This window comes from Thermobia domestica, chromosome 11 (genome assembly GCF_964235325.1).
Source record: "Thermobia domestica chromosome 11, izTheDome1.hap1.1, whole genome shotgun sequence".
Classification (NCBI taxonomy): domain Eukaryota; kingdom Metazoa; phylum Arthropoda; class Insecta; order Zygentoma; family Lepismatidae; genus Thermobia; species Thermobia domestica.
The window spans coordinates 168206971-168229453 of record NC_137464.1 but is presented as its reverse complement, the minus strand read 5'-3'; the positions used below and the strand labels follow the sequence as shown (position 1 = coordinate 168229453).

The 22483-nt window shown below is 32.2% G+C and overlaps 1 protein-coding gene across 1 annotated transcript in view; it reads right to left on the bottom strand.

Moving 5' to 3' along the window:
* The window catches only part of LOC145663697 (uncharacterized), a 66920-nt gene that overhangs the window by 11629 nt on the left and 32808 nt on the right, over nucleotides 1–22483 (bottom strand). Inside the window, exon 4 of the mRNA XM_081729791.1 lies at nucleotides 592–727. Coding sequence (XP_081585917.1) covers nucleotides 592–727 — 136 coding nt within the window. The remainder of the gene's footprint in view (nucleotides 1–591; nucleotides 728–22483) is intronic.

Genomic DNA, 22483 nt, shown 5'->3' with positions numbered 1-22483 from the left:
CACCTCGCTTTTGTGAAGACTAAGCACGAAACTAGATTACTCAGAATCTAATTAGACTGAGATGACTGGCTTTCCAGCTCTCAGATCGGATCAATGTTAGTCATTTTCTCTATATTTTAACCTTCAAATTAAATCCTGCTGAAGACAGTAAAAAGCATTATACGAAACCAAAGGCTAACAAACTCTTTGCATTAATGAAAATTAAAATTATTCTAATAAGAACAAGAGAGAGAGAGAGAGAGAGAGAGAGAGAGAGAGAGACAGAGAGATAATATATGCAGTAGGGGAAGGATTGGGTTACAAAGTTCTCATACCAAAATTTGTCTTGTGGTTGATTCTGTGTTTGTATACTCGCAAAATTAAAAAAAAAATATTGTGGAGGTATAGTTGCTTTATAATATACTAATAGTAACTATTTTGTTAAAATGGGCTAATTATATATATATATCGTCCATGATATTTTTTTTTACAAAAGCACTTACTACCAGTAAATATATCTGAATTACATACATCGTAACTGTTGATATGACAACAGTGATAGTAATGACTTATTTCAATACTTCTACTGTACTATAGTAGTTCAGTGCTTACCAGCAATTAGAGCAGTCTGCAGATACATGGTATGTGAAGGAACTAATTTGTCATTGAGCATATGATTACGGCAGATAACAGTAGTACCAAAAACAATAGCAATTGAATTCCGTGGTAGTAATAACGTACGATATTTCTGAAAGAAAAAAACAAGTCAAACACTAAAATTTGCGCAAGTTTTCAGAAGTCTTGTATTGGTATTTTCCATTTCTGAAATTAAAGCAAAGTGAAATAAGAAATGGAAATTGAAAGTCGAGGAGTTATCTTTAGATCAATGCTATTGATATCAAAATACCAGTCTTGGTCGTACGTTTATATTACTCTAACATTGAGTGTTAAGTGATTTCAAGAAAACAGGTTCTATCCGATTTATATAGGATAGTTAGGTGAAACACAGGCCCTGGTCTAGTGGCTAGCTAGCATACTTTTGTTTCAGCCTGCACTGCAGTAGTTGAGATCCCACTTTGAAATTTCTGAGAAAGGAGGAGAAACCACAACGTACACAAGTTCTGTCTCATATGGATGTGACCTACTGCTAACGGAGATATCGGAAGTCGGGGTGGCCGTACACATACGCTACTCTTCTTAGTTCCAGGATTTAGTACTACTACCCGTGTATAAATAATGGGTTGCACTCTGGTAAACAGCCTGGTGGTTAATGGAGGCCACGGCCAGATCTCCAAATGGCAATTAACACGGTCTATTGAAAATGGAACTGCCTTATGGAAGTAGGTAAAACTCTGAGGTACAACTGAATTGTCGCTCTTATCAGCGAAGGTAAGGTTTCAGGTATCCTCGGAAAAGGACATCTAAGTCGGGTCCTTGGGTCTCGGAGATAAGACTACGCGGCATCTCCAACATATTAATGAGTGGTTGCGTTGTACCCAGTAGGGTGGATCAAACTCCATAACGAGAGGGGTCATGACCTCTCAAAAAAACATGTCCATGCTTTTGGGTACGAAATGGAATACATAATACCCTAGCTCACTCATGGTAGCAGAAAGGGAGTAGTGATATTGTTAGTACAACCCAGTCTTAGGGTTTCCTGGGTGGATTCCAAGAACCTGCAGGGGATACTTCTGACTCTCCAATGACCATGTATGTACCCGCAGACAGCCCAAATCAGTTATAGGGCTCAGAAGTGTACAGTATACCTTTACTGTAACAAGATGCTGTCCTATATTACATGGAAATCCTTATCGGGGTAGAGGATGATGGTCTTCTCCCAAATAGCGTCGTGCACGTGCAATGGTTTCCAGAGGTGACTGAACTATAACGTGTACGTGTTCCTCAAAAATCAGAAATCTCGAAATGTTTGGACTAGCCCACAGGGCAAAGATGTTTCGGGGAACTCCAAAATTGTATTGCTTATGCAACCTGGCTTAAATTAGTCATTGATTCCAGTAATGTCCAATGTTTAGAGGAATTCCAGTATTTCTTGGATAATAATACCGGGAGAGGGAGACCTAACTTCTGTTTGGGAAGAGGCATATCGGAAAGTGATAATGATTTCCGATCCGAGGTGTCTGGATAAAGGTTTTCGGTTCCAGTACAAGGGGAGTAAGTCATTGTGTTAGGAGCTGGTTTCCCAAATGGTAAGATGACATGTACCATTGGATCCGAGATGAGACATGGGGACATCTTGACTTGTTTACGGTACCCATACACGATGGGCTGAGGATTTATCAAGCCTCTCTATTAGGGTTTACCTGGAGCTCCCGGAATTCGGTTGGACTCTGCTGGACTGTGGTCATACCATGGAATTCGGTACCTACTATTCATACTAGCGGGATATGAGCTTGCCAGACAAGACTCGGGCGCAATACCTCTAGAGAAGAGTATTGACTCGCTAGCGCAGCCCCCTCTTCATGTAGATATAACTATTTGGCATTTAAAACTTAGTCTGGTGTCGGAAAGATCATATCCTACTTCTCTACTGTAAGATAGGAGTAACACACCAAATGGTAACAAGGTTGAGATGTACTTCGTACACGAGTAATTTGGTGAGTTTAGAATGATGAACAACGGGCTAGACGGACAACTGATACTGGTTCATAAAGTAGGTCGATAATCGGGATAGCGTTGTTTGGTCGAAGCAAACGTGCAAGCAGATTACTATTTCTACTGTGGGTCTTGTTATTCGAGGGGCACATGAAAGTCGTGAGATATTTGTTTTTACAACCATAATCTTTAGTTTGAAGTGAAACCAAGTATATAATCTCAATCTACATACCTTTCTTTCCAGACGTTGACGCTGTTTGTTGCTAGCACGTGACCACAGGCAGGATTTCAAAATTGGCAGGCAGAATGCTGTGATTGAATTCCTTGTGAAAGAGGACAGATTTGCTTCTAAAGTTCACCGCAGATGTCAGCGTGCCTATGGATATGTGCGCATGGGTGACACCTGTGTTAGTAGGTGGGTGAAACATTTTAAGGATGGAAACACGAGTATCTAAGATTAGGCTCTCAGCGGGTGCCCTCGAACTTCCTCCACGGAATGCAACAAAGTAAGGGTTGATGAGCTGATTAGGAGAGATAGGCGAATTACTGTGAATGAAATCACTGCAAAACTTGTGTTGGACACAGTGCGGTGCAAGAAATGATTCCCAGCTTAGATTATAGAAAGGTTTGTGCCCATTGGGTCTCACGTTTATTAACCGAGGGCCACAAAGGTTCAGAGATTAACCATTGCCCAAACCCAGAGATTCCGACACGAAAGCGATGACTTTTTGAGGAGTATTGTGAGTGGAGATGAAAGCTGGTTCCACCATTATGATTCTAAACAAAACGACAGAGTATGGAATGGCACCACTTAAAATCGCCACCGAAGAAGAGAGCGAAGACAGTGCAATCGCTAGGGAAAGTTATGGGGAACGTCTTATGGGATGCACAGGGTTGAATTCTGGTCGACGTTCTTGATCCTGGACAAACCATAAATTCTGACCGCTACATCTTTCCAAGCTCCGTTGTGCCTTGCGTGATAAACGTCCTGGAAAGAAGATCATCCTTCAACAGCATAATGCGCGTTCGAATACTACACGTGCCACTATGGAGCAGATTAAAAGATCTGGGTGGGAAATACTTCCATATCCTCCCTACAGCCCCGACATGGCAATATCCGACTACCGTATTTCGGTTTTGTGAATGATCAGATGCGAGGCCATCGCTACGAGACACTGGAAGATATTCGGGAAGCAGTGGGTCAGTGTCTACGATCAGCTGGAATGAAATTCTATCTGAAGGGTATTTTCAAATTTGTGCAAGAAACGAAAAAGTGAAAGAAAGGTCTGTAGATGTATGCCTCTCGTATATAACCTCACTGCTGACAACAGACGTAACTATCAATAAATCACAATACATAAAAGCAAAAGTAATGTTGGCAGTTACTTTGCCCATGCATGTAAAGACTGCATAAAAATAGTCATTTAATGAACTGAAATAATATACTCAATTATAAATTATGATCAGTCTTATACAATGCCCTTTAGAAATGAATAATATGAATTTAAATATCATGTCAATTAATAGTCTACGATGTATGGAGAGAGCTCCCAAAAATTACTACCAACGAGTTAGCTTCTGGACAGAGGCAGACCGACTACATGAGTCACTTAATGTTTGTAATTCTGACCATTGCTTTTAAAACTTAAGCTAAGGAATTATGAGTTTGAATTTTCTAGAGTGACTTGTGTGGCCTAGTGAACAACGCGTGTAGTTTCTGATCTCGAGATTCCTGAATGGAATCCCAGTAAGGGATATTTATCTCGTACACAAAGTGGAGTAGTAAGTCTGACCGTAGTTTAAGAATTAGTTCTCATCACGTATAGTCTCAGTTCTGGAAAGCAATACTAAAGCTAAATTTTCACGATCTCAGAGGATTTTTTGTAACAACATAAGCAACTAATGCAATATCTTGAAGTTACGCTTTTAAATTTGGTTCAATATCTTTTCAAATGACTGCTTTAAAGTTAACATGTTTACTGTAGTCAACCTTCACAGTGATTTTCTAACTGCTAATGGGTTTTATACCTGAGACACGAAGCTTACCGTGATTCGAGCTCGGGACCCGAATCCCCTACTAGAATTTGTATCTCACATAAGTCTTTTTCACTCCTTTACGGATTGTATTCAGAATCTAACACAAAAGACTACGAACAGGGGAAATACCAAGATTGTGGTATTATCACATATTGTACATATAGCTCTAAATGTCTAAATTAACAGATGGGAATTATTATTATTATTATTATTATTATTATTAACAATAATAGTTCGTGGTAAGAATCAATTTCAAGTAAACTCTGATGTCAAGCTTTGAACTTTTTAACATATTTCTTTTTTCAAATTTGATTAAGGGATCTAGATTATTGTATGACAATATAATTCTAATGCTTTGTCAATAAATGTTGTAATATTAAACAAATGTTATTCATAGAAAAATAGTATTTTACAAAATAAAAATACTTTATTTAGTTTACTTTCAAACAAAATTTAATTCGCTGAGAAGTGAAATTCTTTATTGCCACATTTTTACTCCTTTATTTTAGCAACTGGTAATTTCTGTATAACGTTTTCAGCTTTCCCTTGACATTTACTATTTATAGTTTACTTTTATTTATTTATTTTTGCTATACGAAGAGCTTAAGACAAGATTATTGTTTTGGTGACAAACTTCTCTCCCAAAATTTGACAAGAATAGTGTCTTATGACAAATAACAAAATAATAATTTACTATATTATAGATTGAGTTTAGGGCAATTCACAAAGCATTGTTGAGTTGCCCAACTCTCAACGGCACTACGGCACATAGCAGTATTCTGTAATCAACTTGTATTTGAATACAAAATTAGGTGGTATGAATTTAGGTGGTATGAGCTTCTGTGAGGACCGCACTTACATAAGCAGAGAGTTAACGTTCTTAAACATTCAAAACCATCATCCATTCACTTGTAGTAAGATACGTTCATATTCGAATTCTAACCAGCTTAGAATTTTGTACTATTTTTGCTTTTGGAGCCACTGAGAAAACATTTCGTCTCATTCCGATAAACAAATGAGAGTCATATCAAAATGCGTGCCATTTCGATCCGCTTTAGTGCGTTATCTTAAAATTTGAAATTTAAATAACTTAGAATTTTGTACTATGTTTGGGCCACTAAGAAAGAATTCAATATTCAAAGAAACGATAGAGTGCTAAATCAAAAGATGGACCTCTTCGATCAGCTGAAAGTCTGTGAAATTTGAATTTTAACTATCTCAAGAATTTGTACTGTTTCTGTGCCTTTTCGTTCCAGAAAAGAAAAATATTTGTGTCAGTCAAACAAAGAAAGGAGGACCAAATAAAAATTGAGACTACTTCGATCAGCTGTACGACTTTGTGAAATTTGAATTTTAACTGGATAATAACTGTGTACTATTTTTGTAACTTTTGTGAAACAAAGACACATATTTGTACAGCGGTGGACACTTCTAAATGGTACAGCCATATGGAGATTTACGGCTAAGGTGTACCATTTAGAAGTGTCCCCCGCTGTACCATTCATGTAAAGGAAGAAAAATTTAATCAAAATTCTGGCCACAACGTAATCTACTGGCAGCTTGTGGAATTTAAAATGGTAGGATAGAGGTAATGTTTAATAAAAAAAAATCATATGTTACTTTTTGTATTTCAGTACTAGACTCGTACCTTTGGCCGTTACAAATTCCTGTACCACATACTTACATTAGTTGCAAATGCGCTTACTATGTTATTTTTTTTACATTCACAGAATTTCCAGAGCACTTAACTTTTCGATTTTCATGATATTGGGAACAATGTTTTATTCTATTCAACATGTAGAGAAGAATCTTCGGTTTCTGTATTTCTCACTAAAACATTTCATAATTCACAATACAACAAATTGCAAGGTCACAGATCTTTTTCCGAAAATGTGGGCGTTCTTCATGTATTTCGACCTCTTGAATTCGAACATGATACTCAAAATATCGTATCACACACAGTTTTGGCGCAAATTGCTTACATAGGCATGCGCAACGTGGGTGTCATGGGTGCCTTGGCACCCACATTTGACAAACTTTTTTATGTAGAATTATTACAAACTGAGAAGAGATTACGTGTAAATTATGTCCCGTCTGCATGTGTGCCGTGCGTCGCCGACGCAGCGTCGGGTGCAATGAAGCTATCTTTTTTTAGGGGAAAGGGGGGGAGGACGACATTCCATATGGTGGTAGTTTAGATGTGGCGCCCACACTCCCAATGTTCTGCGCACGCTAGTGATCGCTTACATTTGCAATTGATGACTATGCAATGTAATGATATTACAATGTACACAAAAACACCATATGAAGCTCAGAGGCGGCTCATCGCTTTCAGCTGTTCAATAGTTGCGCCCATAGCGGCACACAGCGACCTAACACATCAGTAACAGTTTTTGTTATATATGTGGTGAACTTGTGGCAAAAAAGACCGAAGAAACGTTTCTGATTTCGTCAAAAAATTCTACCATGCCTATTTTGGAGTAAAACTAGGCAATGGGCTCCACAGGTCGTATGTGTAGAAGATTTACGACGGTGGGCGTCAGGAAAGAAATCATTACGATTTGGTATCCCTATGGTCTGGCGGTCGCAACATAATCATACCGACAACTGCTACTTCTGCTCTTGTAAGGTTACTGTTTCCAACAAGGAAAACAAAAAGACTATTGAGTATCCGAACAACATTCGTTCAGCGATTCGTCTTGTCCCACATGACCCGGATATACTTATACCACAGCCTTCGCAGACATTAAACACGGACCACAGTGATGACGTAGATACCGTGCGGGAGAGGGATGATACTCAGTTTGAAGTAGGCATAGAGGAGAGTCCTATTCTGGTCTCTCAGTAAGATCTAAATGATTTAGTCCGTGGTCTGGGACTGACAAAGAACAAAGCAGAGATTCTAGGGTCAAGATTGCGTGAAAGTCATTTGTTAGCACCCGGTATGTCCGTTACATTTTACAGACAAAGGAACTTGATATTCACACAGGGATACGGACAAAATCTCGCGGCCGAAACATCGCCGCCCAAAATCTCGCGGGACAAAATCTCGCCGGGTCAAAACCTCGCGTGGCCAAAACCTCGCCGCCCAAAACCTCGCGGGACAAAATCTCGCCGGGCCAAAACCTCGCCGCCCAAAACCTCGCGGGACAAAATCTCGCCGGGCCAAAACCTCGCCGCGAATGAAAGTTTTCTTTAAAATTTACCCAATGTGTTTCTTAATATGCAATTCCACATTACTACTACTACTAATAATAATAATACTACTACTACTAATAATAATAATAAGGTACAAAACATCGTGTGCGTGGACTTTCTCGGCTTATTCCCGTTTCCTCCCACTTTCTTTATTCGATCATTTCCTTCATCCTGGTCATCTACGTCTCCTTTAACCTATAGGACATAATCAAGGGACGTCGTAAAAACTCATATATTATTTCATATTTTCATAAATATTATTAGATTTTTGTTAAAATTTTAAGTTTTTGGATGTTCCAAACTTTACGAAACTAACCTCGTTAGTTGTCATTACTTTCCTTATGCAGACTTTCTTTCCCTATAACCAGTTTAAAAACATCCTGTCGCCCCCATATGGTATCGCGGGACTTGGTCAAATACCCGTGATACTTCTTCTGAAACAGCGTCTTTTATACCGTCATCCTTATCATCTGTTGGAACATTTACATTTTGGTCAGGCGAGATTTTGGGTATGGCGATATTTTGGAGTTCGAGGTTTTGGCCCGGCGAGATTTTGGCCCGCGAGGTTTTGGGTGGCGAGGTTTGGCCAGGCGAGGTTTTGGCCCCGCGAGATTTTGGCCCGCGACGTTTTGGGCGGCGAGGTTTTGGCCAGGCGGGGTTTTGGCCCGGCGAGATTTTGTCCCGCGAGGTTTTGGGCGGCGAGGTTTTGGCCAGGCCAGGTTTCGGCCTGGCGAGATTTTGGGAGGCGAGGTTGTCGCCGCGAGGTTCTGGCCGCGAGGTTTTTATCCAAACCTTCACACAATATTTTGCTCTAAACGACTTGTTAGTGTATTGCAGTGATGTACAGTCCACAGAAAAAAGGTGCAACATGAGCATGTAAGTTTATTGTGAAACGACGAAGTCTTTTTCTCCTAAGTAAATGTGATGTGGAGGACGCCGAGGTTTCTGCTGGCGCGATTCGTGCCATTTGGACGTTAAGTTGATTCCCTGCACTGTTAGGCGGAGTTTCACAATAAACGTACATGTTCATGTTGCAGGTTTATTGCTGCGGACTGTACAAGGTTTGATGGGTCCATTGAACATTCCGTACGTGGCAGATGACTGGAGACTGTTTATTTACTCATCTTAAAGAAGTCTGAAGGCAGTACTGCTGCACAATGGTAATATGTGCGCTTCAATACCAGTCGGCCATTTTGTGTACCTGAAGGAAGCATATGACAACATGATGGTGCTTCTTACTACCGTACATTATGAAGATCACAATTGGGTGGTATGTGGTGATTTGAAAGTGTTGGGAATGCATCTAGGACAAAAATGAGAATATACCAAGTTCCCTTGTTTCATCTGTGAATGGGACAGTCGGGCTCGTGACAAGCATTGGGAGCAAAAATAGTGGCCTCGAAGGTTGGGATTTGTTCCAGGGACAAAAATGTCAAGTGTGACCTGGCATAATAAAGCCGTTTGTCAATGCATTACCTAAGTGTGGTAAATGTTTCAAATATTTATGTAACAAGTTCCCCAATCTGTCAGATGCTAAGTTGGAAGAAGGTGAGTTAACTGATCCCGATATTCGCAAACTAATGCTGGATGAAGGTTTCCTTCATTCAATGAATGCTGTGGAGCGAGAAGCCTGGACTGCCTTTAAGTGTGTGGTTCAAAACTTCCTGGGAAACAACCGTAGCTCAGATTATATCGACATAGTTGAGAATATGCTGACGAAATTCAAAATGCTTGGATGCTCAATGAATTTGAAGTTACATTTTTCACATTAGCAACTTGACTTTTTCTCTACAAATCTGGGTGCTGTAAGTGAGGAACAGGGTGATAGATTCCATCAGGATATCAACAACATGGAACGACGATACCAGGGGATTTGGGATGTTCGGATGATGGGTGACTACGTCTGGACGCTTCACCGCGAGCAACCGGAAATGCCGCATAAGAAGTAAAGCAGAGGCTACGCCATAACCACTACGAAAGGACAGAATGAATGAGCTTAATGGAAGTTTTGTACCACATTCTCTGTATGCACATGTTCTAACTAACAAACTAACACTATGGCCTATGAGTAGGTGTGGGATGGGGATTCTGCGCCACCTCATCATTTCCAATAACAATCTAGTACACCATCAATAATAATAGCGCACTTCTAATAACAATAGCGCATCCCCTACCTCCAAATAACTTCTAAACTACCCCTAATAATTTCTACCGCACTCCCTATTTCCCAAATAACTTCTATCACCATTTCAAATAACTTCTATCTTACTCATAATAACTTCTAATGCATTCTATTACTAAATCTAGTTACAAAAAATCACTAAATCTGGTTACAAAAAAGTCACTAAATCTAGTTACAAAATCACTAAATCTAGTTACAAAATCTGGTTATAACCGGTTTTGACTTCAAAAATCACTAAATCTAGTTACAAAATCTGGTTATAACCGGTTTTGACTTCAAAAAATCACTAAATTTGGTTACAAAAAATCATTAAATCTAGTTACAAAAACAAAAAATCACTAAATCTAACAACATTTAACAAGAATGAACAATTGCGTTTTAAACTCTGATACATACTCTTTTAAATGCCGTTTGAATTATCAAAATCGGATAAAAAATAACAAATTTAGCATTTTGCCGCCTGTATTTATACAACCCAACACAGCACAGAAGGTTTGTCCACACTCACATTCTCTTCAGTCAACCGGAGCAGCAACAACATTGTTTCTTTCTTTTTAGTAATCAAGCGGTATATGGAAGTGTAGTAATAACAAAACCAAAACTGTCACGTCACGTTAGATAGTCACGTTATGCAGTTACAATTTTCTCTCTCTTCACAGTCGAAAAATTTTTAAACTTTTTTAAACTTCTTAGTTGTAACGTGATGATTTTTACTTTCACGTGACAAACAGGGTTGGAAACTTATTCTTTTTATCATGTTTTTCCAGAATTGTTAAAATTACGAATTAAGCTCTGAAATTATTACGAATGAACTAGTACCAAATAAGGTAAACATGATAATTTTTTGGAAACGATAACCAACCCTGACATCGATGGCGGCTCATGAGGGAAAATATATTCAGATCGTTATAACTTCGTTGTTTATGAACCGATTTCAAAAATTCAAACGGCAAATGAATACTAATAACATAACGAATTTTCTAAAATGCATAAATGGCTGCATAACCCAAAGGATACTTTTCCCTTTTTCAATATCTCCACAAAATTTCAACAAATCGAAAAATAAAAATACTACCATAAGTAAAATAAAATTTTAAGACTTTTTTAAAGAATAACATTTTCCCGAAAACTCAAAAATAAACCCGTAAAAAATTCCCGAAATTTTGAACTTGCTATAAAATCGTCAAATATTAACCGATTTTCAAAATTCAAACGGTAAATGGTTTCTATTTTCTTATAATTTTTTTCTAACGCGTTACTGGTTGTCTATGTCTAAGGATAAAATTATAAAAAATCAAAAATCTTCACTATGTAAGAATGTATTAAGGAAATGTAAACAGGACATAAATACTAGACTACAAAACAATTATTTTCATGCATTACTGGTTACCTATGTCTAAGGATAAAATTACAAAAACTTTTATGACTTAAAAATATAAATTTTATCTAAAACTAAACTATACATAAAAGTTAATTAAATTTACCTAAAACTAAACTATACATAAAAGTTAATTAAATTTACCTAAAACTAAACTATACATAAAAGTTAATTAAATATGACCTAAAACTAAACTAAACTATACATAAAAGTTAATTAAATTTACCTAAAACTAAACTATACATAAAAGTTAATTAAATTTACCTAAAACTAAACTATACATAAAAGTTAATTAAATATGACCTAAAACTAAACTAAACTATACATAAAAGTTAATTAAATATGACATAAAACTAAACTACACATAAATACATAAAAGTTAATTAAATATGACCTAAAATTAAACTACACTATATATAAAAGTTAATTAAATTTTACCTAAACTAAACTATACATAAAAGTTAATTAAATATGACCTAAAACTAAACTAAACTATACATAAAGGTTAATTAAATATGACTTAAAACTAAACTACACATAAATACATTTTAACTATATCTTATAATGCCCCCAAGCTAATGTACTTACACCACCCTCTAATATATATCTTTTATCATCATTCGAATCTAAAGCTAATTTATTTACAGCTATGGTATACACATCATGCTTACAACTTCGAATTAGATTTATATTTTTATATGTTTTCACATCATTGAATAGGGTTTGTTTATAATCATCAAATTGTAACTCTTTTGCTACTACACATTTTGTTATTCCTTTTGCTTTTTTCTCCTCTTTATTTTCAACTTTAAAGGCATACATTTTCGACCTTAACCCAATAAATTCTGTCATTATTTTACCATTGTTTTCATCCTTCATCTTTCCTAATACTTTTTTGTTTACTAATGGTATTCCATATTGATTATCCTTTCCATAATCACTTGTATCAAATAAATCAATCATTTCATTTAAGTCTTTATAGAAGTCATCTGTCCCAATTTCATATATAAAACTATCGGTATCCGTATAACATAAGTTTATATCAATATCATATTTAGGTTTCATAATGTTGTAATGGAAGTCATACATTAATAGTTTTGATAAATCTAACACACTCATACCAACATATATAGGTTTGTTGAAGGTCAATTTTTCTTTTTTCATATGTATCGCACACAAATCTTCAGTAAATATTGTTCTATAATCAAAGTTCGGTTTCGCTATTAACTTTTCCACCCTCATTGGATCACATTCTAAAGTAATTGATGGCCTCTTTCTAATGTTTTCCATTGTTTTACCAAATACACTATTATTCATTAACTTGTAAAAATCTTTCTCGAAATTATTCTTAGCTTGTGTTCTCATATTTGTATTTAGATCAATATATTCCTTTAACCAGTTTGATTGCTTGAACTCTAATACTCGGTGAATTTTCTTTAATATCATTCCAAGTGACATATATAATTTTAAATTTCTATAGTGAATAACATATCTTTATTTATTGTAAAGAGTTGTTAATAATTTTGATTGTTTCGATCCTGGTGGGCACATATTTTCTGGAGCTAATGGTAGATCTGTATGTTTATCATGTAAGTATTCTGGATATTCTAAATCAACTTCTAATATGTAACCAGTTTCTGAATTATCTGGAATATTCATTATGTTTATGTAAGGTTGAACCCATTTAAAGTCTTTGTAAGGCATGTATTGACTCATTGCTCATCCATATAAATTATTTGCATCTAGATAAGCTAAATACTTTGAAGGTTCGTCTTTGTTATAACTTTTCATATACTTATTATTTGCTTTTACATACCTCTTACTACATTGTGAAATTCCACCTCTTTTACCTTTTTCAATCATTAATATTTTGTCATAGTCAGTTAACATTTCTAGTTCGATTTTAGTCACCTTTAACATTGAATCCCACGATAAACCAGGAGCAGTGAAATACCAAGCAGGATCTAAACCATATGCCTTTAAACACACATCTCTAAAATTTTCAAATACATCGGCTAATATTAATACATCTGTCCTGTTATAAAGTTCTGTATATTCACCTAGATTTTTAATATTGAATGACTTCCAAACATTTTTCGCATGCTCATAATCTTCATCACTGATGTGGGTGTTAGTAAGTTTATTAAAGAACATTTCTTTTGAAGGTAGTTTTGTTTCTTCTAATCTTTCAATTGAGTCAATATAATCATATGGGTACACACCTTTTTTAATTACTAAATCTAATAAATCATAAGTGAAATACTTTGACGTTTCTCTATATTGTTCTTTTGTGAGGTTATTTGCTAGTTCTGCTAAAGACCTTGACATAAACCTAAATGAATCTAGAAATCGTAAATTAATTCCATTCTTTTTATCAACCTTCACATATTTCGAGTATGTTATATATTTTTCTTCATTGTTTGCAATTAGTTTTATTTCATTCTTATCATAAGCAAGTTCTTTAACAAATAGGTGAGTATCATAACCACTTAAATTGTGAATAAATACTGGAATGAAATTAGGATTTCGATAGCTTAAGTTACAATAACTGTGAGCTGCACCTCTAAACTTTCCAGTTAAATGATCATGATCTCTTACTTTTGCTTTATTTATATTTATATTTTTCAAACATTTACCTAATTCATGTTTCCATTCTTCTAATTTTTCAACCATGCTATCATTATTTTTAGCGAATTTTATTTTCTTATTTAACACATTTATTTGTTTTTCAATTGCGGGTGGTAAATCATTCAAGTTTTTCTCACATATATGGCAACTATTGGAATTATTATATAACTCTTCCTTATCTTTAGTTAGGTTATTCATTTCAACTCTTTTGTTATATATTTTCTTTATTTCTATTGCTTCTTGTTTTAACTTCTCCACAAACACCTTTGCAGCATCTAAACCAATATAACTAACAGGACGTTTATACACACCATTTGAGCATTTAATATAATAACAGAAACTCATTGGTAAATGCTTTTGATACTTCACAGTTTTAGAACAATTATGGTCTACATCCATTTTACATAACAAGCATTCAAAATCGGCATATATCGCAAATGGTACCCTCAATGATCTATTATAATTTTGAAATTGTATTTGATTGTTATATGGTTTTGGAAGTTCTATTCTAACAGATTCATGCTCCTTACAATATAGTTCATGTTCTTGTAATTGTATCTCATTTCTAAAATGTCTTGTTAAACACCTATCACAAAAGTATAATTTTTCCTTATGCTTTGTTACTTGACTTCTTATTAATCTTGATAAATCCTTTATCCAACAAAAGTGATCATTATTTTCATCTTTTACATATAATAAATTGATGTGTTTATCCTGCTTATTTTTTGTGATTTGAAGTGGGTATATATTATATTCATCATCATAGGTATACACGTTAATGGATATGTTACTTCTTTTTTCAAACTTTACTATATCTTTTAATTGTACAGGAAATTCAATACCCTTACAATAGTTCTCTTGTAATTCATCCACAATTTCTGTATAGTTTGAAGGCCGTTGAGGATGTGATTGGTGATCTATAGGTTTTAAATAACATGCAATAGAATATAAGAAACATTTATTATCTTTATTTTGAACATTAATCACTGCTTTTTTATCTTTAATTGGTTTAGGAAGGTCAATATAGGAAGAAGCTCGTAATGGTACATATTTATTTAATCTGATTTCTAAATATTTAATTTGATGTAATGACCATCCTGAACCTCTTCCTTGAAATTCCTCCATCTCTCTACTTAGTTTTTGTTTAGCATTGGTTATATATTCATCTAAGTCAGTTGATTGTAATATTCTTTCATTCATAGTTTTAAAATTGCGTTCTTGTACTTCTTTATCTTTAATATAATCACAAATGAATACAAGGTTGACTTTTAATGGATGGTGCTTTAATTCTTCCTTGATTTTGTTAATAACTACTTTCCCACTTATATTTAAAAACTTCACCGGATCTTTATATCCTCCTATGTTTTCGATTGTGATAGTTTGTAATCGTTTCTGTATTGCTGTTTCCTTTGTTTGTACTTTAATTGGTATTCGTTGTGGTTTGGATTCTTCAAAAACATCTTGTTTAAATGGAAATATGTTTCTAATTTGTGATCTGTTTTGTTCATCTTCATATTTTATAATACGGTCAATAAGTTCAGCCTTTCTTAATTTAGAATAACCTTTTATCCCCTCCCTTTTACAGTGGTTTTTTAGTTCATCAACTTTCATTGTGTATATAACTTTCAATTCATCTGGTTCATTTTGGTATTGTTCGATTTTTTGATTAATTCGCTCTTATTTAAATAACTATAGTTACGGATTTTCTTGACTACATATTTGTTTTAGTTTTGTAATTGACATCTCCTTCATCTCCTCACCAGTAAAATTAACATTATTCATACTCATTTTATATGGAAAAACACTGTATCATAATTTTATATTCACTAAATTTTTAAATTCATTTTCATAATATTTTTATACCAACATTAGCAACTTATTTTTCTAATACAGCTGTTAATGTCGACATTAAAAAAAAACGATACAGTGTTTTTCCATATAATAACACACCTTATATGAAAAAACACTGTATCGTTTTTTATATTCACCAGATTTTTTAATTCATTTTCATAATATTTTTCATGTTTAAACAAATTAAATTACATTACAACATTTATAATATTATATTATTTTTATTTATTTAATTATTATGCAAATTATTAAACCCTAACCATTTAATAAACTCTAATTATTTAATTATTATGCAAATTATTTATTTAATTATTAATGCAAATTATTTATAATATTATATTATGTAAATTATTAAACCCTAACCATTTAATAAACCCTAATTATTTAATTATTATGTAAATTATTAAACCCTAACCATTTAATAAACCCTAATTATTTAATAAACACTTTATTATCTTTTATGAAATAATATTTATAATATTATATTACTTTTATTTATTTAATTATTATACAAATTATTAAATCCTAATTATTTAATAAACACTTTGTTACCTTTTATGAAATAATATTTATAATATTATATTACTTTTATTTATTTAATTATTATACAAATTATTAAATCCTAACCATTTAATAAACACTTTATTACCTTTTATGAAATAGCCATAAAAGATAAAATTTATAATATTATATTACTTATTATGCAAATTATTAAACCATAACCATTTAATAAACACTAACCATTTAATAAACAATTTATACCTTTTATGAAATAACATTTATAATATTATATTACTTTTATTTATTTAATTATTATACAAATTATTAAATCCTAACCATTTAATAAACAATTTATACCTTTAATGAAATAATCATAAAAGATAAAATTTATAATATTATATTATTTTTATTTATTTAATTATTATGCAAATTATTAAACCCTAACCATTTAATAAACACTAACCATTTAATAAACAATTTATACCTTTTATGAAATAATCATAAAAGATAACATTTATAATATATTACTTTTATTTATTTAATTATTATGCAAATTATTAAACACTAACCATTTAATAAACAATTTATACCTTTTATGAAATAATCATAAAATATAACATTTATAATATTACATTACGTTTATCTATCCAACTATTATGTGAATCATCAAACCCTAACCATTTAACAAACACTTTATTACCTTTCTTTCTCAATATTTTTTCAACCAAATACTCATCCTTATATTTAGTTTTCAATAATTCTGGTTCATAAAATCTTCCTTTAACTTCTTCATTGTTTAAATCTTTAATTTTATATGTTGGTGGATTAGATGGTATAACCTCGTTAATAACAAACACTTCTGCTGACCAATTTGGTGTATAACCTTTGTCAAACAATCCTTTAATTTTACTTATACGAACATGATCACCTAATTTGTATTTAGGTTTAACACGTTTATATTCTTTCTTATACACTTTATTCAATATCACATGCTCATTTTTCTTATTCACTTCTACAGGTTTCACACCAATTGTTCTATGTACTTTGTTATTATATTCATCAACTAAACCTTGCAATATTTTTAACCATTTATAATTACCTTGAACAGTAAATTTTTTCCACATATTTTGTTTAAGTGTTTTGTTAAATCTTTCAACAACAGAAGCTTTTTTACCACTATATGTTGAGTAATGATTGATATTGTTTTTTCCCATCAAATCTTCAAATTCTTTATTATAAAACTCTTTACCTTGATCAGTTTGTAAATTATTAGGTTTTCTTACTTTTAACACTGATTCAAATGCTTTTGTAACATTCTTACCACTCTTATCTTTAACAGGAACAGCAAATGCATATTTTGAAAACACATCTATAATCGTTAGCAAATACTTATAACCTTTATTTAATTTTGAAACACCTTTTAACACACCACTATCCATTTCCACAAGATCCGCTTGCCATAAATCATCTATACCTTTAACAATAACACTTAACCTAGGATAATTTTTTCTAGATGGTTTATGAATTTCTTCTATAATATCTTCTCTAATACCTTCACCTTCATATAGTCAATCGCACTTTTTAATGAATTGGGATTTATTAGTACCACATACAACACATATACCTTTCTTAATATATCTTCCATTATTTGTTTGTTCTATTCTAATGTTATCTATTTTTGTATCTGTTGATTTCTTACACTTAACACAATACATCATTATTTATTGTATAGAAAATCATTTAAGTTCTCTTTCTATATACATAATAACTTGCAATGGTTGCCCTTCTTCCATAGCTGAATTCTTATTTGCTTGAAACGTAATTATATCACCCTTTTTAATGTTTACAGGTAAATTTTCAATCAAAGTATCACCTAAATATATCTCTAGAAAGTATTTATCCAAACTTAATTCCATGTGCATTATTTTCCCATTATATAGAAATTTGTAACCATTAGAGAGATTAAATATTCTAAAGATTGGTTCCTTAACATTTTTAACTCTCAATCGACATATTAGGGGTATAGTTTCTTTCTGCATAATCAATTTAGTAGTATCCATCCTAATCTTTTGAAAATCATCTTTCTTTATATATGTGTCTTGTAATGTTTTTAATACATCTTCAAATTAGTTTCTATCACCTTCCAATTGGCTATTAACATTAGTATTTATTAAATCTAGCTGTTGTAAAGTTACTACATCATGTTGGTCAATTGCATCACTTACATTAACAAGTCTTTTGTTTTTGAAATCAACCCATGTTATATTTGATGTAAAAACTTCACTTACATGATTGAGGTTTGTAGTCCTCCTTTTAGTATTACCAAAGATGTCCATATTTATTATATACCAATTCAAATTATTTAATAGCAAGTAAAACAGTTATACGAGCTCCACCAAAATCAATCAAATCACCATTTTCATCTTTAATTGAAACTTTGAAATTATTAAATTTATTGTGATGTATTGGGAAAAATATCTTTTCATTAGGTTCATATATAATTGGTTCTCTAAACTCTGCATTTGTTCTAAATGTTGCAATTAAGTCTGTTTCGTTGTGTGTTGTGTCATTGTGTTTTAAAATCATACCTTCTGCTAAATCACAGTGAATATTTATAGTATCAAACGGATGAAACCTTGGTGGTTTATCTCCAATATGTTCTATGTTATTAGCCAAGTTTTTATCACTAAAACCTAATACAGTGTTAATGGTATCTAAGGTTATATCACAAACCTCACTAAATATTTTAACTCTATTTCTTTTCCTGTCTTCTGTAATTTCAAAAGTATCTTTGAATTCATCAGTGTAGAATGGAAGGTTTGATTTAATATATTCTTCTAATTCTTTTAAACTATATTGACCAGGTTGAACTATGGCTTGTCTTGTAACTTCAGGTTCTTCAGTGCAAAACGTTAATTTATTATTTTTTCTGTAATGTTTGGAGTTAAGTATGTTGTGTAAAATCCTGCAACAGCTACTTCTAAATCGTTTTCAAATGGGTAATGCAATGACATGTTTAATACAGATGAATAACCATTTAAATTAAATACTTTCATTTATTATATAATAAATAATTAAAATGGATAATTGGGATATTAAAGTAAGGTTAACAGAAGAAACGGCGAAGAGTAAGAGGAATGGAGAGTTGTTACCTGATGATATAAGATGTTTAATAGTTGGGCCTAGTGGTTGTGGTAAAACGACGTTAATGATTGATAATTTTTTGTTGGCACCTAAATGGTTAAAATATGCAAATGTTTATATATATTCTAAAAGTTTAAATCAACCTAAATACCAACACTTAATACAACTTTTTCGAGATATAGAACGTAATATTAAAGACACAATAGCAATAATAAAAGGAAACAATGAAGAGATTATTCCATTAGATGAATGTGAGGACTATTCTGTGGTAGTATTTGATGATTTCATATTAGAAGAACAAAATCACGTTAGAGAATATTTTACTCGAGGTCGTCATAAGGGTTTAAACTGTTTCTATCTTGGACAAACATATTCTAAAGTGCCAAAACAATTAATTAGGGACAACTTAAACTTTCTTTGTATATTTAGACAGGACAATGTAAATTTAAAACATATATATGATGAATTTGTTGCATCTGATATGTCGTTTGAAAAATTACAATTATTATGTAGCAAGTGTTGGAGTGAAGAATATGGTTTCTTAACAATAGATATGACTAGGAAGGTGAATAATGGTAAATATAGAAATAAAATTAAAGAATTTATAAAAGTGTGAACTAAACGTATATGAATGTAGGTGAACGTATATGTTATATTATGTTATGTTATGTTATGTTATGTTATGTTATGTTATGTTATGTTATGTTATGTTATGTTTTTATTTTTTTTCTTTATATAATAAATGGATGTTAATAAAGCTAAGAAGTATATTAAGTTAAAAGAAGAACTTATTAAAAGATTTAAGGAAATTAAACAAAGTAATCGAAGTAAGTATGAAAAATTTAAAGAACAAGATCAGCCTGTTATTGATGCAATTAAAGATTTAGGGCAAGATATATCAAAAGTAGCAGAAGAAAATAAAAATCTAATTCAAGAGTTAGTTCCAGTTGTACATAAAAGTGCTAGAGTGGATTCAAGCTTATTAGAAACACCGCCTATGTATGATAGTCCTATAAATGAAAGTGATACGCCTATAACAGAAGAAATAAAACACATGAAAAAACAAATTAAATATAAAGTAGAAGGAATAGAATCTTTAGCAACAACTCATTTGGGTAAAATTGCCTCAAGATATTATGCAACTAGAGATGATAAAAGTTTTGGAATACAACCATATGATGAAGATGGGAAAATTATACATATGATAGGAAATGCGGAAGTTAAAATTCATGGTGATGATTTAGTTATTAATAATCGACATTATACAGGAACAGAATGTTTATGGGAATTATTGACAAAACATAATCCAACAAATTATAATGATGATGATCTAGAAAAATATAAACAAATAGTAATTGATTCTAGTGTTGCATTTCATAATAATGATCCGAATACAAGAAAGCAAAAATCAAGTAAAGGTAAAAAATATAAAGAAATTATCAAACCTATTTCGGATGAATATATAAAACCAACAACACCTTCAAAAAATACACCAAAATCTGGAGAAGGAATAAAGGTATATAACGAATTATCAAAAGAATACATATGGATGGATGATGTGAGAAAACTGATTGATCGCTTGATTGTTATTGATGGGGAAGAAAAATCTGGAAATGATAACTTTTATAATGAGAAAGTAGGTATTATGGATATGATTAATTCTAAACTTGCACAATTTATACCTAATGATCCAAAAGGTATAGGTTATTTGATAAAGATATTGAATATGCTGCCACCAAAATTTTGGAATAGTGAAAAGTATGGAAAAGGATTAGTAAATGATTTGATTAATAAACTTCCATTTGAGTTGCATATTCCAGGATTTAGATTTTGCGGGCCTGGGACTAAGTTAGAAGAAAGATTAGAAAGAGGTGATGAAGGTATTAACAAATTAGATGAGGCTTGTAAAGAACATGATATATACTATAGGGATAATAAAGATACAGAATCAAGACACATTGCAGATAAGGAATTAGAAAATAAAGCTTGGGAAAGAGTTTTTGCTAAAGATGCTAATTTAATAACTGAAAAACTACCTGCTCTTGGAACTGCTTTAATGATGAATACAAAAGTAAGATTTGGTTTAGGTTTAGAAGTAATGAAAGTAAGATTAGGTTTAGGTTTATAAGTATTTTTTAGATTTAGGTTTATATATGTACTTTTTAGTTTTAGGTTTATAAGTAATTTTTAGATTTAGGTTTATATATGTACTTTTTATGGAAATTTTTTAATTTATTTAATATAATGCTTTTAATTTATATAATAAATATGCAGTTAAAAGGTTTTACATTTACGATTCCTAATCAGGAACTTAAACAATTAAATATAGATCACATTTTAACTAACAAACAACTCAAACAAAAGGAAGCAAAACTAAATAAAGGACAATGTATGTCTCTATCTCTTTCTATACCACAACTTAAGAAAATAAACAAAGAAATGAAGGCAAATGATAATAAAGTTCATTATGGTGGTTTTATATTTACTATTCCAACGATTTTAGCTTTAATAAGTGCTCTAGGTTCTGTTGCTGGAGGTGCGGCTGCTATTGCTAAGACTGTAGATGATGCAAAAAAGAATAAAATGGAATTAGAGGAACAAAAGCGACATAACTTAGCAATGGAAGAAAAACAAGTTGGCAAGCTTTCAAAAAACGTAAACTCCAAAACAGTAAAGAAAAAGAAGAAATTAAACCTTTAAGTAATTTAGATCTAATACAACTTGTTAAAAAACTTAAGATAAGAAACTTTAGAGGTGTATTTATGAGTGATGAATTGCCTAAACAACCAAGGAAGAATGAGTATGGTATTGTTAATTTTGATACGTCTAAAAATATAGGAACGCATTGGATTTGTTATTGGAAAAAAGGAAATAGAAAGTATGTGTTTGATTCATTTGGAGGTAATCCACCAAAAACACTCGTAAAATATCTTGGTCATAATATAGAGTACAATAGCAGCCGTATACAACAT